This window comes from Homalodisca vitripennis, unplaced genomic scaffold (assembly GCF_021130785.1).
Source record: "Homalodisca vitripennis isolate AUS2020 unplaced genomic scaffold, UT_GWSS_2.1 ScUCBcl_7630;HRSCAF=15399, whole genome shotgun sequence".
Lineage (NCBI taxonomy): Eukaryota > Metazoa > Arthropoda > Insecta > Hemiptera > Cicadellidae > Homalodisca > Homalodisca vitripennis.
Genome location: NW_025783757.1, coordinates 14,762 through 31,575, shown reverse-complemented (window position 1 = coordinate 31,575; position 16,814 = coordinate 14,762). Strand labels below are relative to the sequence as shown.

The window sequence follows — 16,814 nt, the reverse complement described above, 5'->3', positions numbered from 1 at the left end:
GTGTGTTTACTGTGTTATTTGCCACAGGTACTAAAGCTCTGGCAGTTGCTACACCCTCTGTAAATAAGCATAGTTAATATCATAACAGTGCGTTTACTATGTTATTTTCAATTGAATATTGAAATTAATTCACTAAATGACGGTAACCGATTTAATTAATCTATTTTTAAAATGAGAATCTTACCTCAACTGCATAAAATCTATTTTTAATACATAACCATATCTAAAACTTATAGTTATTTTTACATATTTATACTTGTTAAACATTCTGAAATTTTGTAGTCAGACTATTTACTGTTATCTATCACTACATATACCTCATACATCTACAATATTTTGTTACTTTATTTTATAGCACAACCAAAGTAAAATGAGCTGCCTAAATCACATATATCTCATTAGTTGAGTAGTAAACAGTAATTTATAAATTGACAAGTGAAATAACTTTATTCTTTTTGTTAATTACTGGACCTCTAACGTTATATAGTCAAATCGTTTATAAACATGTCACTATGTTAGAACAAACGGTTTAACTGTGAAAATAGCAACTTCCATTGTGGTAATCATAATTCTATCGTAATAAGGTGTTTCGAACGGGAAATTTTACATTTTTGTAGCAGCACTGTGTAATGTTTACCAGACTGTCAAACTATACATGGCTATTTTCCTATCAAGGATGCTTGGTTATAGTGCGCAACGCGCGTTAGAGACCAAAGCTTTAACAGAACAATGATTACATTCTAGTAGCTCTTTTCTTATTGCAATTATAAATAAATTTAAAAGCAGACTAAAAAAATATACTTGTTATTTCTGCGACACCTTTTTTGCTCAAGGAACACATCAAAAGATCCACGACAGTGTTCCTTGAGCACGAAAGGCCTCACAGAAATAAAAAAGTAGGCTATATTATTGGAGTATTTGTTTTTAAATTTATAGAACAATGATTGTTTGGGGGTTGGCTATTATATCATTTCGCATTGATTTCAATTTGGAACACCACAATAATATGTATTCATAACATAAGCAATTAAAATGTTAGGTATTTTTGAGGAAACTGGTTCGGAAATGAAAAAAAACTTCCAGGCCGTGTGAGAACCCACTATACACCAGAAAATATCCAAACAGTTCTTCATATTGTCATTCAGCGTGTCAAAATTACGTAGAAGTGGTCAAGATTCAGACTCTGGATATTCACCCACACAAACTTCTAATTGCTCAGAGAATTAAAATCTAACACGTATTTGTTTCATCCTTGGTTCGGTAAACAGTAAACGACAACAATGATTTTTTTTAACCTGTGGATTGTTAGACAAAGAGTATGACACCACACATTTTCACAAATAATTGACACAGTCTGTTTCAATAAGATGGAAGAACGTCAGGAACTGCACGGGTTTTGATGGCAGCAATACCCAGATCCCATGACCTTCTGGCTTGTGTTTTTTTAGTTCCATCATCTTGAAAGCGACGTCTTTCTTGGTCGACCTTCGATAACAGAAGACTTGAAAGCCAAGAGCGGATTTCCATTTCAGATGGTATGTTAAACCATAAAAAGAGACTTCATGATTAATTTAACCATGATGGATTGTTCTCTTACTGACCGGCAAGATGTATTGTCAAACTACAATTTACTTTATTTATTCTTAAAGCCACTATTTTTACTTTTACAAGGTAAATTTTTTAATGTTTATTATATAATTTAACTTTTAAAATATTTCGTTTCTTTGTACTAACATATGCCTGATTTACAGCCGTATTCCTTAACTTTGATATGGATATTGACGTTTTAAAATAACAGTTCTTACTTGTAGGAGCGATCGGGCATCGGTAGATGCACACTGCTTTATTCACGTTCAAGAAATACACTTGGTACTGTCCATCGTCATCTGAAAACAACAAACATAATTAATTAACAGTAAATTAGTGAAGTTCGCCCTTCAAGCATGGTTCCTATATCCGTTTTATAACATATTACTCATCAGTTTCCTCATTCACCTCACGGTCTTTATTACAATTATATCGAACTAAAGAATCAATATAATGGAACAGTTGTTAATTAATTGATTGGTTTCACTTTATTTCCCCCGCATGAAGCATGTAAACACTTACATCTTATGTAGTGTATGAATGGAGTATTGTATAACATGCATGATATGTAAATATAATGTGATAGTAAATATAGCCGTTTGTAGTTCTGATTGCGGAACCAAATGCCCAAAAAGCATTACACTGGTTTTCATAACTTAAATGCTATGTGTGTGATGATCTTACAAATGTCATTTATATGGCCGCATCCAACTTCTTCCTGGCGGTAAGATACTTGCAGAGGAGGCGTGGCTCTAAAACAAAATTTAAATCGTATTAGATTTATGTTTCGTTATTTCGTTTAAACAAATTTTCTAACAACAAGATATTTCCTGAAGATGCAAAATTTTCAATTTTTTCCTGTATATTATTAAATGCACTATTATATAAAGTGATGTTCAGTTTAATAAATGCAATAATTTGTATTTTAATCTCACAGAGGATGTTTGCAATTTTAATCTCAGACCATTTGGTGGTGAGACCAGAGCAAGCTCATTCAACTGCTGTCCAATACGTAATCGTAAGTAGATATTTCAACTAAAACTACGGTCAAAATACTTATATAATACAATACATATTAACTTAATTGCAGGTTAATTATTAAAAATATTATTACACAGAATTTATGACAATTTACTAAATTATATACTCATTTTTGAAGTAGGCAGTGAAGTTCGCGTTAGCCTTTTTGTCTTCCGGGGCATGAATCATGATTTTTGAACATTTCATATAGTCTTGGACATCGGTCTCATGCAGCACAGCAGTTGTAACGGGAGACATAGTATGTAACTGTAACATAACTCCAATATTTCATATAGTCTTGGACATCGGTCTCATGCAGCACAGCAGTTATAACGGGAGACATAGTATGTAACTGTAACATAACTCCAATATTTCATATAGTCTCGGACATCGGCCTCATGCAGTACAGCAGTTATAACGAGACATAGTATGTAACTGTAACATAACTCCAATATTTCATATAGTCTTGGACATCGGTCTCATGCAGCACAGCAGTTATAACGGGAGACATAGTATGTAACTGTAACATAACTCCAATATTTTATATAGTCTCGGACATCGGCCTCTCATACAGCACAGCAGTTGTAACGGAGACACAGTATGTAACTGTAACATAACTCCAATATTTCATATAGTCTTGGACATCGGCCTCATGCAGCACAGCAGTTATAACGGGAGACAAAGTATGTAACTGTAACATAACTCCAATATTTCATATAGTCTTGGACATCGGTCTCATGCAGCACAGCAGTTGTAACGGGAGACATAGTATGTAACTGTAACATAACTCCAATATTTCATATAGTCTTGGACATCGGTCTCATGCAGCACAGCAGTTGTAACAGGAGACATAGTATGTAACTGTAACATAACTCCAATATTTCATATAGTCTTGGACATCGGTCTCATGCAGCACAGCAGTTGTAACAGGAGACATAGTATGTAACTGTAACATAACTCCAATATTTCAGATAAACGATTCCGTTAGTAATTTAAAATGTTTACTTACCAATAAAAACTATACAATTTATTCAATAGTTGCATGAAGACGCACACCAGAAGCTTTGCGTTTAGCTCTTGGAAACTTCACTTGAAGAGCTCGCTTGCATTATTGGTAGTATTAATCCATATTGCACTATTTCCGGTGGCATATACTAATGTCTGAACAAAACGAATCTGAACGAAGACTCTGACTGAACGAACGGAGAGGGCACATCTTGTTGTGCTTCGGACCATACTCATAATGCTATCTAACATTTTTTTTTTTATTTCAGTAGAGATATCAGGTCAGAAATCAGTAAATAAAACCAATGTTGTTTTAACCAATTATAATTACATGCAGTATAAATCAATTGTTACAATAGGCGCATTCAACGTACTAACTAAAACATAATTCAATGTATATTTCAAGTAAAAAATTATATCATTACTATTAAGAAACATCTGTTTAGTACCTACTGAAAACATAATTAAGGATTATGTGTTTACAAAACATAGTTTTGTAAACAAAGAACTACAGTGTTGTGTAACGATGAAATATTTGGAAATTAAAAACAGGGGAACTCAATTATGAAGTTGGACATGAATATATAATTACATATTATTTAATGATATGCATAACTAATAATAATACACGGTATAAATTGAGAAACAACAAATACTACTACCACCATGTTCATAAATACTATTTAGTACGATTTTTGACAACTAAAACTTACATTAATTAGTAGTCATTTATATAAATGTATAGCATTGGAATTGGCATATTGCACAAAATATAATACTTACACTATTTTGGCTGAGCATTAGCTAAATCAATCATTCCAGGGACTGAACAATTTTATTTATATCAGTCTGTACGATATCTTTAGAACAAACTGACCTACAGGATTTTGGAAGAATCTTCGTTTATGTATACGGAACATTAATTTTGGTGTTAATTAATGTCACTTCATGCAAAGTGTAATGTACGCATTTTCTAAATAATCAGCTCAACCAAGTTAATTTCTAACTGATTTGCACCGCATATAATAGATTACAATGATTGAGTTACGATAAAACAATCACGATGAACTGTATTATATTTTGAAGTGGTCGATCAAATTATCCCGTAAACTCGAGGTTACTCCGATAGACAATCAATTATCCTGGCTCTGCCTTGTAACAATCTTGCGGGATACTTATTTGGGAAATAGAATAGTTAATAAGCCAACAATTTGTTGCAAATAATAAATAAAATGTTTTATGTAATCAAACATAAAGTACTTGATTCTTGATGTTGTTTTATAAATAATGGAAAGGAATTATCTTACATTGTCCTTAAGGGTTATTCCTTTTTGTGAAGCAGTTTTTCTTTGACATGATATTAATAAAGATCTCGGTTTAAAGCTAATTTGGGGTCAGTTCGTATCCGATCCTTCCGTAGCAGTATGGCAGTAGCATTTCGTGTTATCATCCTTCGTGGTATATTGCTTTGTTTCATATTCACATTCTTTGCTGCTGTAACTTTAGGTACATTTGAAATCACAGTATGATATTAGATCGTCCATTATGCAAAGGAATGGAAAAATTATTATTATTATTTTTAAACTAGTATGAATTTTTAAAAAAGTGTGAAATTTGGGGAAGCGTTCCAGACTAGGCTAGATACAACTGCATTCTTTGAGGCTGGTAGGGAGGTTGTTGTAATATTTACGGCCAAAATGTCAGAAGCTTCTACTCCCGACAGCACTTACTAAAACTATGTCTATGGTGAGTTCTCCATTGCGAGCTCTTCCATAAACAACAGTTCCGTATCACTCAGGTATAGCGGTTTCTTATGTAGACAAAAAGTACCTAGTGAGCTATGCAGAACATTACAGATTCCATTAGTATTCAGAAACTTGTCAAAATATCGATACGGAGATAAGTGGTTAAATAAATAATAAGAAACATATCGCAAATCAGGTAATCGATGGATGACCTCTCTGAGATATCGAGTATGACCATTCCGAGTGTGGCGTTCATTTTCCATTGTCACCGACAGCCAGCTACTCCCAGATTTGCTCAACAAATAACCTGTAAGCGTGGCGCGGCGCGGCGCGGCGTGGCATGGCGTGGCATGGCGTGGCGTAATCGAGCGATTTGCTAACACAACAAAGGTAAAGGCCATGTCACACTGCCGTGGCGTCGCGTCCGTCCATCTGCGGATGGATTTTTAAAATAATCGCTAACCATGTTTTCAAATAGGACAAGTCACACTGACATAACCGACGTGGCGCAACGTTCGTCGCTTCGGCCACCGTCTGCTGCGCTATGCGGCTGGAGCGATCCTTGGCCGACGTCGGCGATGCTACGAAGGCTCGCGCATGCGCATAAAGCACCTCCCCAACCCCCTCACCGGGGCACCGCGCGCTCTTGCCACTGCCTACTCCTTTTATTTTATATTTTTAATAATTTGTTTAAAAAACTCTTGCACGAAGCTCTAAAACAGCCCGTCACTCCAGGATGAAAAGACCGCCAGTTCTAGGGTTAATGAATACTCTGGTGTCATGTTTATATGCAATCATTTTATTTGTTATTTTTCATATTATGTTTGATCTATAACAAAATTAAATATGCCTTATTTTAAAAACATAAAGACTTATTACAAAACTGAAAACACCAACACAAAAATTACAAAATAATCCTTTCAAGTGCATCTTATATATAAAAACCAATAGTTTTAAAGATGTATATCAAAGTATTGAATGCCCTAATTACTAAGTTCATAATAGAAATAGTATTACATGTAATAATTAAAATATAATTTTTGATAATAATAATTATTAATGAATACGCTCCAGAACAATAAATTAATTTTGTAGAGCTATAACAAACTATTAATTCCACTATCAGTGTATAACTAAACAAATTCAAAGTAGTTGAAATGCATAAGCAACTTCCTAGAAAGACGTGGCGTTGGCCGCGGACGCGGACGCGTGTCTGGTAGTTTGACGGGATTCGAGACCGTCGCGGCATACGCGGACGTTCATACTATGGATGGACGGACGCGACGCCACGGCAGTATGACATGGCCTTTAGGTCATTTAGATTGTCTTGCTGAGAGGCGGTACGATCATAGCAGATTCATTTCCCACCCATGACATCTTAGTGAGCACAAAAGACATCGGAATAGAATTGCTCCCTAATACAATCCAAATGCGTTCTATAGACGACATCTTAGTGGAATGGGAGACAGAGAAACAAAGAGAAAAATAGGGTTAGAGCTTCGTTTGTCGGACCAAACTCATTAGGTACATCTACATCAAATAATTAAATCACCCACGCCCTTAAATATGTGTAGGTTATGGGGGAATTCCTGAACACGACGGCGGCGTCCTGGTGAGTCGTAGTAGTTTTTTTAATCCAAAGAGTAGTCTAGAAACTGACATTTATCTTGATCTAGAAATCAAAATTTGTTTTTCTAAAGTACTGCCACTATTTGCTCCTCGCACTTTTCAAGTCACCTCTTTGATGGCATCTTAATCTGGAGATCGATTCAAAATGAACCGTAAAATATTCATATAAACAATAACAATAAAATAGCTGGAATTAAGGTTGCATAGCAAAGATATAAAACAGATATTTTAATAAGATGAGTAACATAATAATGACTAAAGACTTTATAACGATCTGTTCCATACTATTATGTTATTGGTGTTACTGTATAACAGGTAATATAAGTTATTAACCTTTAAGTTTCATACAAGGTCGTTTCATTAAATGTAAAAATTATGTTTTATTATTATTATATATTATATAATATAACATTATTATAGTGGTCTACAATTTAAAATATGATTCGCATAATATAATATTTTTCATCAAATTTAGCTGGATGGTTGCAGTGATCAAGTAAAATAATGGCAAAAGCTAGTGTTGTATACAAATGTAGGCATAAGATACAAATATTTTCCGATCCTCTTTTTATGACTATATTATATGAGTTTACTGGAAACATAAATTTTAGCCATAATATGAAACATGCTATTTAAAAGCCTCTCAGTACTACAATATTGTATACTATTGTGTTTATATGAAAAGAGTCAACAATACATTATATTTCAACTAAATTTTAGTAATGATAATAAATTTACTCACCTTCTGTAGAATATTTGTAGGACAAGATTTCAATTTTAATATATTATCTATAATAGTCTGATTGCAAGTTAGATCAGCATTTACGCTGAACAAAACTAACGTCAGTATGCATACAGTTATACTAATTGTTGAATACATTTTATAAACACCAACGAAATTGTATTAGAAACGATGTAGGTTCAATGCTGACGGCAAGCTAAGTATAGTAATATGACTTCAACAGAGGTTTACAGTTCAGTGACAATCAATGCTCTATCAGACGGCGTGCAGTAAGGTTATCGTTTCGAAACGTTGGTAGAAATGTGCATTATTCAAACATCTTGTGCAAATTTCAATATTGAACTTTAAATGTGGTGGAGATTAGTGTTGCACTAGAGATTACGGTTGTGCCTATTCTATTCTATATATTCTACAATTGGCTTCAATAATGGAGGATGCAGGGACGCTAATCACTACTGCCAATCACACTTGCGTTCCTCGTTTGCCGACAATACTGGTTTTATTGCTTCCCAAATCGATGTCGAATAACAACTCCTATTCCTTAGTCTAGCCTACTTCAAAAAAGCCACTGCCATGTTGTTCACAGTATTTAGCCCAGTGCACTAAGCAAGAAGTTCAATTACAAAATTTAGCACATTTTATCTCACGTACTCTGATACCCGAATCTGTTTTACAAATGTAGTTGTACGGATTCTTGCCGGCTGTTTCTTACTAAGCTTGTATACCACGTACAACAAAACGAAGTTTTGTTTTATAAATGGGGATACCTCTTAACATTCATAAATGTACTCAGGAACCGTTTTCCTCAGAGATAAGTGTGTGTATTAATGTTCCTGGGCCTTCAGGTCTATCATTGAGTTGGGGTGGAGTGTGGAGAAGTTCTATAGGATAAGGAGATTAGGACTTCTCATAACTGGCCTTAAAGACCCTTGTCAACTACATTTACGTAAATACGGGCCAAGACGACATTTACAAGTCAATAAATAAACCATAAATTCTTTATGATCATACAGAGGGTGGCCAAATTATTAGACTAGAACTAGTTTTTCGGGGAAAATTATTTTATTAAATCGTTTTTAAATATGTGTACATCAAATTGTATAACTAATATTTTGTGTGTATACCCTTGTTCTTTATCAACATTTCAAAACTCTTTGGCATGCTCTGGACCAATTTTGTACAGTTCTCTTTGATTTCTTCAATGTGGTACCACACTTTAATTAATTAAAAATTCACAAGCCCTTGACGTGTGGTCACCTTCTTCTTTAGCATTCTTTTCTTGACAATTGACCACAAATTATCAATTGGATTCATGTCAGGGCTGTTACCTGGTCAAGGAAGCACACTGATGTCTGATTCACTGAGAAATCTTGTTACTGTCTTGGCTTTATGGCATGGATCACCATCATTCTTAAAAATAAACTCCCCATTTGGAAACCAATCTTGAGTCTGTGGAAATTAGTCTCCTTTGTAGCACATAGATATTTTATGACTTACTTTTTCCAAATACTGTGTTGTCCAATGGTCTAAGCCTTTAGCCCACTCTAATCGCTTCTTTGCCATGGTAGACGTGATCTTTCGCTTTTTCCTTGGTCTGCGAGCGTTGAGTCCTTCTGTGTTTAACAATCTTCTCACACTTCTAGGTGAAATATTGGCTCCATACTCGTTTATCTGGTCAGCCATTTGTTTGTGGTAAGTCCCTCCTGTTTGTTTTAAACAATATTCTTTAGTTTCCTGACCAATCTATCATTCCTTTTGGGCTTGCGGCCACATTTTCCAACTCGATGTGTCTGATTACTTAGGTTTTGGTCACAGGTTCACTTGGTCCTACTTACTGATCTTTTAGAAATACCCAACCTTTACGCTAGTTCAGTTTGTGAATAACATCTTTCTTTCAAAAGAATCTTTTACTGAAGCTTTTTCTCTTATGAGAAAAAACACAATTTTTTTCCCATGACCGTTAAAAAGTGGCCTCACTCTTGAAGTATTCTTAAAATATTAAAAGCCAAAAAAAAACACACAACCTTTGACGGTTTTACAACCAGGAATCCACTACTAACACTGTTACCAGCTCATATTACAAGGAAACCCCACTAAAACAAGAATAACCAATATTAGATACATACAGAAGTTGAGTTTATGTTCAGTTTAAAATTGTCTAAAAATCGTCAGCTGATTTAAGTGCTACCAACTGGATATGACATTAACTTCAATGCCTCAAATAGAAATATAAAGTTCTAATATAATGTAACGAATGCAAATATATGAAAAATAACAATATATTCCAGGATTATAAAAGCATAGTTACGAGAAAACTTAAAATGTCGTAAATTTGAATGTCTAGTCTAATAATTTGGCCACCCTCTGTAAATAATCATTCTTTTCAGACAATTATATCTGGAATTTGATGTTGGACAGCACAAGGTGGAGAATGATGCAGGCCTGAAAAATAAGTAGCCCTGTTCTCTCTCCGAGCAACTATTTAATTTTTTATCACAGAATATGGATGACTGAGGTGATATTAATTTGTAACTTACAAAGGAAAAGAAAGTTAAATCAAGGAGGCCTGATAAGATCTTCTTGACGATTCTTTTGCTCTATAACTGTGAACTTCTATGATTTTTTTATCTCTGATGTTCAAACGATTAGACTTCTTCATCAATATTATTTTTTTGTAATCCACGTGTCTCTGAAGTTGATTCGATGCAAATAGTTCGTATTGATCTTCTTTGCCGCCAAAATTTTTGGATCTTTACAGGCATACGATGAATTCACGTTATGTTTGTGAACTTCGAATTTGTATTAAATCAAACCTTCCCGCCATAGCTACCTTATTCGTAGAATACTCGGTGAATCTACCGTGATTTGGGTTTGTGCCTAAAACATCATAGTGCACTCAATTGTGCACCTGATGAGAAAATGAGAACCTCCTCATCTAGATTGCATTTTTGTGTAGGCCTATCTTAGGTGTCTCTGATGTCGAAACGATTCAAAGAGTTCGTTTTGAGCTTTTTTGTTCTCAATTGTTTAAATTTCGTCAAACGAACATGACTCAAGATTCCAGGAGTAAAATATGTAACTGTGTTAGATTTCAGACGTTGAGATTAGTGGAATGTGAAATATTCCGGAACTTTCGTATTAAAGCAACCCATCTCATATCTATAGCTACTAAATTTAAGGCCTCATTTCATAACATATCACAAGAGGAAAAAGAAATGGATTTGAATCAGCGACTCAAGGTTTTATCGAAAGGGCCTTTTTCTTTATGTTGAGTTTGACTGACAAGGAACTTTTAAGTTTTATGTCTAAAAGAGAAAATATTGTGGTTTCGAGCAAAATATATGGTTTCCGTAATGTTTAAATAATAAAAATTTGTTTGTTCACTTAGGTCAGCTGAGACATTGCACTTAGTCTTAAACAGAACTTCTGCGCTGCTTCCGGAGTTACAGGATATGATGATGTAAAGACGAGTTGAGTAAGGTTGGGGATGACAGGATGTAAAGATGACAGGAGCCGCCTCCTTTAAAGATCAATGAGAAAGATTTTGGGCATTAATCTTGTATCCTTGAAAGAAGGGAAATCCAGATCTGTACCATCCTCTCCGGTCAAAGCAGGCATGGAGTGGCACGTCCATATGTCTAGGCTAGCAACAGCCCTTGACAGGGTGACCTATCAACTCCAAGAAACAATTCGCGCAGAATCGATCTACCCTTGCACCCCAGTAAAACGGTTTCTACGATTTGGCTGGAGTAAAGTTTATACTGACAATGAATTATTTTGAAAGTATAATAAAAGGATAATTTTGGACATTTGCGGCCATTATATATTACAACATTATATATGAGATATGTTGTTACACATTACGTTTAGAGGATTAAAATCTACCCTCGTCCTCAGGCGTAAAAATCTAATACGTGTTGCATCTCATTTCATTCTTAAGATGCCCTGTAGACATCAGACGGACAAGCAATCGTCCAGAAAATACCCGGCACACAAGATAGAATTTGTGCCAGTCTACTGACTGATAGGCTTCGATTACGCTCAACCAGATACCATGCATGGGTATGCACCATCGTAGAACCCATTCTTATCTATATAGGTTTAAGCCTTGTCTTTGAATTTAACCTTTCTCGATGTATCTTACGGATAGTTACGGTACATGACGCGTTAATGTTTTATATATTAAAATGTTATATGATTGGACTCAGTCAGTTTATAAATATATTTATTCTGTTATTTTCTCATTGCCATCATTATAACCCATGAGACTGATGTAAAAATATACGCTAACGCTCAGCCAAACCCAATGATCATCGTACTCTATGTTACATTTACAAAAATGGTGCTTCGTGCACAATTTAATGTATATACGTCAGTTTTTTCTCAAGATATCGTCTGGAACATATCCGACAAGACCGACAAATAAACATACAGAAAGTAATGAATCTGTCCAGCCCCACGTGTGATGACGTTATATCTATCGCGTGATAAAACTATTTTACTGTAATAACTTCATATACCTAAACATAGAGATTTTTAAGTTTGTTTAAACATCTTGATTAACACTGTATCCCAAATCGCATATTCAATCGGTTATAATACTTTTTAGCGATAAATAGAGACTATCCTCCAATGAAATTTAGCCATCGGTTTATATATTACTTACCCCTAAATTTTCCCTAAAAATAAAACAAGTTGATGACGCATGATTTATGTCATGGATTTCAGACCTAACAGTTTCACAGGTTTCATGTTATTACTTAATTACAGGTTTCATAGAAGTGTTTAAATAATAAAAGTTCCGTTGATGTCGTGATGGTAGTACAACGCAAGACTGCGCTGAAATCAGATCTTGTCACCAACTTTTAACATTAACTTTCACTCTATTATTTACTTTTCTTTTCCTTGTTTTTGTTTTAAATAAGAGTTAGCCATCACGCACAGGTCCATGTGGCAGTATTTTCATAATAGTAAGCTGGAAATTAATTATTGTATATAAAAAGTCAATTGATTTGATAATTTGATTTTTACTATACAGGTGTATGAGTATTATACATGTGAGAATAAGTCACATTTTAAAATTTGATATGTTTGAACTCTCATATTTTGTTTACAAATTTATTTTTTATGTTATTTACTCGTTGCCATCGTGGTCACCCAAAAGACCAATGTACAATATTTACTAATGCTAAGCAAAATTCAGTGGAGTGAAATGTACCATTATCGAACTCAGTGTTCAATTAAAAATGAAGCTTCATGAAAAATATCAAGTCTATAGGTCTAGTAATTTTCGAGATATCTTTCGACAGGCACACAGATCGCACAGATAGAAAGAAATTAAATACAGCTTGACGAGTCAGCTCGCCAACGCTCAGCGAACAAGATATAACTGTATAATAGATTATAGTGTGGCTAGTGAAATATTAAAAATTAGATTAATTGTTACGAATACATTAATAGTCGTTTTAATGCCCTCCAGTACGATGTTTTATAATTACGTCTTCTCTAGCCTTATAGATAGATTAATTACAGTTAATGATGATACAAAACTTTTATATAATACTGGTGGCGAGAGAAAAGAAGAGACCTGGCCCGTGCCGTCGCACAGCTGTGTACTAGTGTGTTGCCGCGCGGTAATTTCAGGCGCTTCGCCCCACAGCCAACCCTGCGAATCGTTTATCCTAGCAATGGAGTTATTTGTTTTCAGTAATGTGGCATTCCTGCAGTGTAACTCATCTTAAATGTTAAATTTTATATACATAAAAGCACTAAATTTATATATGAACATTAGTAATTGTTATCTTATCAATAAAAAAATCTTTAATCTCAGCAATTCATTCCTTTAATTATTGTTTGTTTACAACCACTGTAGAGCCTAATTATTTACCGTACCGTCATTTAAATTATCTTATAAAACATAACAATTAGGCCGCAAATCAATCAAAACAGTGAAACAATAATGGAATTACGAAACAAGGCGCGGCAACATACTAGTAGTAGCGCCTGCAATTTTCAGATAGGCCAGAATCCAGGTTTCTTCTTTTCTCTCGCCATAAGTACCATAGGGCAAAACCTGTACCAATTTATATGAAAGACAATCGAATTCGATTCAGATAATATATGTTTGCAGATAATTGAGAGTATCAAGCCGTAATGTTTTGCTTTGCCGGCTTACTAACTTCTCGCTCCTCATCTGTGGACTAATAAAAGTTGTTTTCTAATATTGATCTTTTGTGAGGTTTGGTTTTAAAACCTACCTGGACAGTATATAATCATTTAAAAACTGATAATTATCTTGAAATAAATACCATCATAGCATAGCAATAACTACTTCTGTGTGCATTGATAGAGCCAAATAACTTATCGGGCGATCCAATTAGTCTATTTACTCTTTCTCAAAATAAATTTGTAAAGCCCTTGATTTATTTCAACACTGTAACTATACAGATCCTATAGTGTCGATTTTATGTTTGATTATTCTGTCAGAAACTGATTTATTTAGACAGAAATATATATAACGCTTAAATTTTATGACCTTGGATAATATATCTGGCTGATACACAATAATAGTTTTGCAAGCAACTTATTCTTTCAACTCTAACAACTTGTTCATTCCGTGAATAATACAGAACTTTCCAGTTATCGTTAGATGATGCCAAACCAAAAATAACAAATTTCCTTCTCTTTTGAGAATTCTGAATGACGCTGAGTGATCACTTTACTAAAATACCGTCCTATCCTAGCACTCAAATCATACTGCAAGACTAGTTCTAAAGCAATTGTATAGCTAATTTCATTTCAGATAATCAATGCTAATCTACATACATGGATTAACAGTATCCAGACGTTTCCTTTAAATCACTAATTCTCACATGAAGTGATTCAGAGATCTCGTAACTAAATCCTATATTCAAAAAAATACTTTTTAAATAAATAAGATAAGTTAAATAATAAGCAAAGAAAGTAACGAGGAGGAAAACGACACCACAACAACACTGGCTCTTTCCATAGTCATAGAGATCTTTCCTTTAGTTAGAGAATTAAATATTTGGAAGTACAGTAACGGTAAATGTCTTTAGTATTTAACAAAAACCTGCATTTGAATCTTAAACCGCTCAACATTTAGTCTAAATTTAATGTCCGTTGTACTTAAGAAAGTATGTACCGGATAAAAATTTGCTGTTTTAAATGATTTCGTCTTAAAATAATCTGATATTAAAAACGCTAAAACTTCGTTTACATTAGGATGGTCTTGACGCAACCAAAAAAACCAGCGTATAATAATTGTAATTATTGCAAACTTTCTCCTCAAGTTAATAGTTTTTTACTGTGTTTTAGGAGTAATAAATCCTATAAAACATTTTTCAAAGCAGTATATTTGTTAATAATACACTAATAATTAAATCTATTTCACCATAAATCATTTTTATTGTGACTGTTTATTCCATATATTTTATATTCCTGTAAATAATTCGAGTCATATTTAATAGATTTCCATCAATTCAGTAGTATTCCCACTACTATTCTTAAAAGTACTGCAATCGATCGTATGAAAATCCAGATTTCGTTTTGAATTTTGTAGGAACACTCGTTCTTCAAAATACTGAATTGTTAAAACATTGTGACTATGAAAACCAATAACAATGCCGGTGTTTTAACAAAAAAATAAATTGGTGTTTTTTTTTTAATACGAAAACAAACTCTTTCAAACAGTAATCCCTTTTGACCGTAACACTTCCAAGGCTTATGTCTATGTAGTGTAGCATGTGTGTTTGTAATCCCAGGGATAACCAAGATGTAGAGCCTTCCCCGCACTGGGGAATGGATAAAGGGCTTACAAACATAAAGCTGGTTCATTAATGCGACATAACCTTCATCTTTCGTTTAATGCCATTGCTTAGGCCCATTACGCAAGTATCGACATTGAAAGCAACATTATTTAGTCCTATTCCAATTTTAATTAACCTTTCAGAAATTTCAGTTTTATAACGTAACGAATTATTGAATATAAAGTAAAGTTATCGGTAAAAAGCAGTTCCGGGGTCACTGAAAGATAGTGGAGAATATAATGTTTGACCTTTGTAGACATTATCAACATACCATCTTGGAAACCAGTTCTTATTATAATATTCATTTAACTCTCAAATTTGTAAAAAATGTAAAATAGATGGAGTGAAAGAAAAATTAAATTAATTACACAAAACAGCGTGTATTCATGATACATATATTTCAATAAAATAATTTAAATGAAAATGAATAATGAAATTGTAAGATAGTTCAAACAAAAAGTAATTACTTGTTTACTAGAAAGCTCATGAAAAACTCAAAACAATAATAATAAATAATTCAACCCTTTCTTATTTCATAGTAATTTATTTCTAGATATACATTAGAGATAAATCAACGAAAACGTGTTAAAATATTTATCAGTATTATTAGTGATTTCTAAGGTTCCATTCAACACTAGAAACATGCAGCAAAAATGTATTTATCTCCATCCTTATCGTTATGAAGGATTTTTGCTTGGTATGAAGAGTGTATTTGAAAATCGCATGATAACACGGTTGCTGTCCTGCTTCAATGATTATTAATTGTTGATTAGTTGCCTATGTGTTGCCTGAAGCAACCACACCAAGTATACAAATGACGCTTATTGAAAATTATCGAATCCATACCTCAGTTATAAATACACATGTATATTCTATGGACAAACAGAAAGAAAAAGTGAAATTTTTAACAGGCTCTAGAATGACAAGCTTTGATATTGATCAGCAAATCAGAGACTAAATTACAGAGACTAGCATTGATAAAACTAACAATTTAGTAATATGACTGGTAAATATAGTTTTAAGTTTATGTTGTATATGCTTATCTAGCTTAAACACACAAAATAACAGTGACTCAAAGATACAAGCTCGTGGTGCCTAACATGAAAGAAGAGTGGCAAAGTTACGTCTAGGATCAGGAACTTAGAACCTCCTGCAGATTATGGCAGCAACACATGTTAAGAGTCTGGAGAGTAAACAGCCGTCCGGCACTAACTTTTAAAGTTATTTGCGCCCCGCAGATGGAGGTACTTCCCACAG

General features: G+C 33.8%; 1 protein-coding gene across 1 annotated transcript; it reads right to left on the bottom strand.

Moving 5' to 3' along the window:
- Positions 1 to 10: 10 nt before the first annotated feature.
- On the bottom strand, positions 11 to 7,963 carry LOC124374248 (the record flags this gene model as incomplete). The annotated part of the gene is made up of 5 exons (XM_046832499.1): positions 7,729 to 7,963; positions 2,735 to 2,874; positions 2,272 to 2,339; positions 1,806 to 1,886; positions 11 to 57 (listed from the first exon to the last, which is right to left on the bottom strand). Coding segments are annotated over exons 1-5 (474 nt in total), but the record flags the coding sequence as incomplete, so codon positions are not given.
- Positions 7,964 to 16,814: the final 8,851 nt, after the last annotated feature.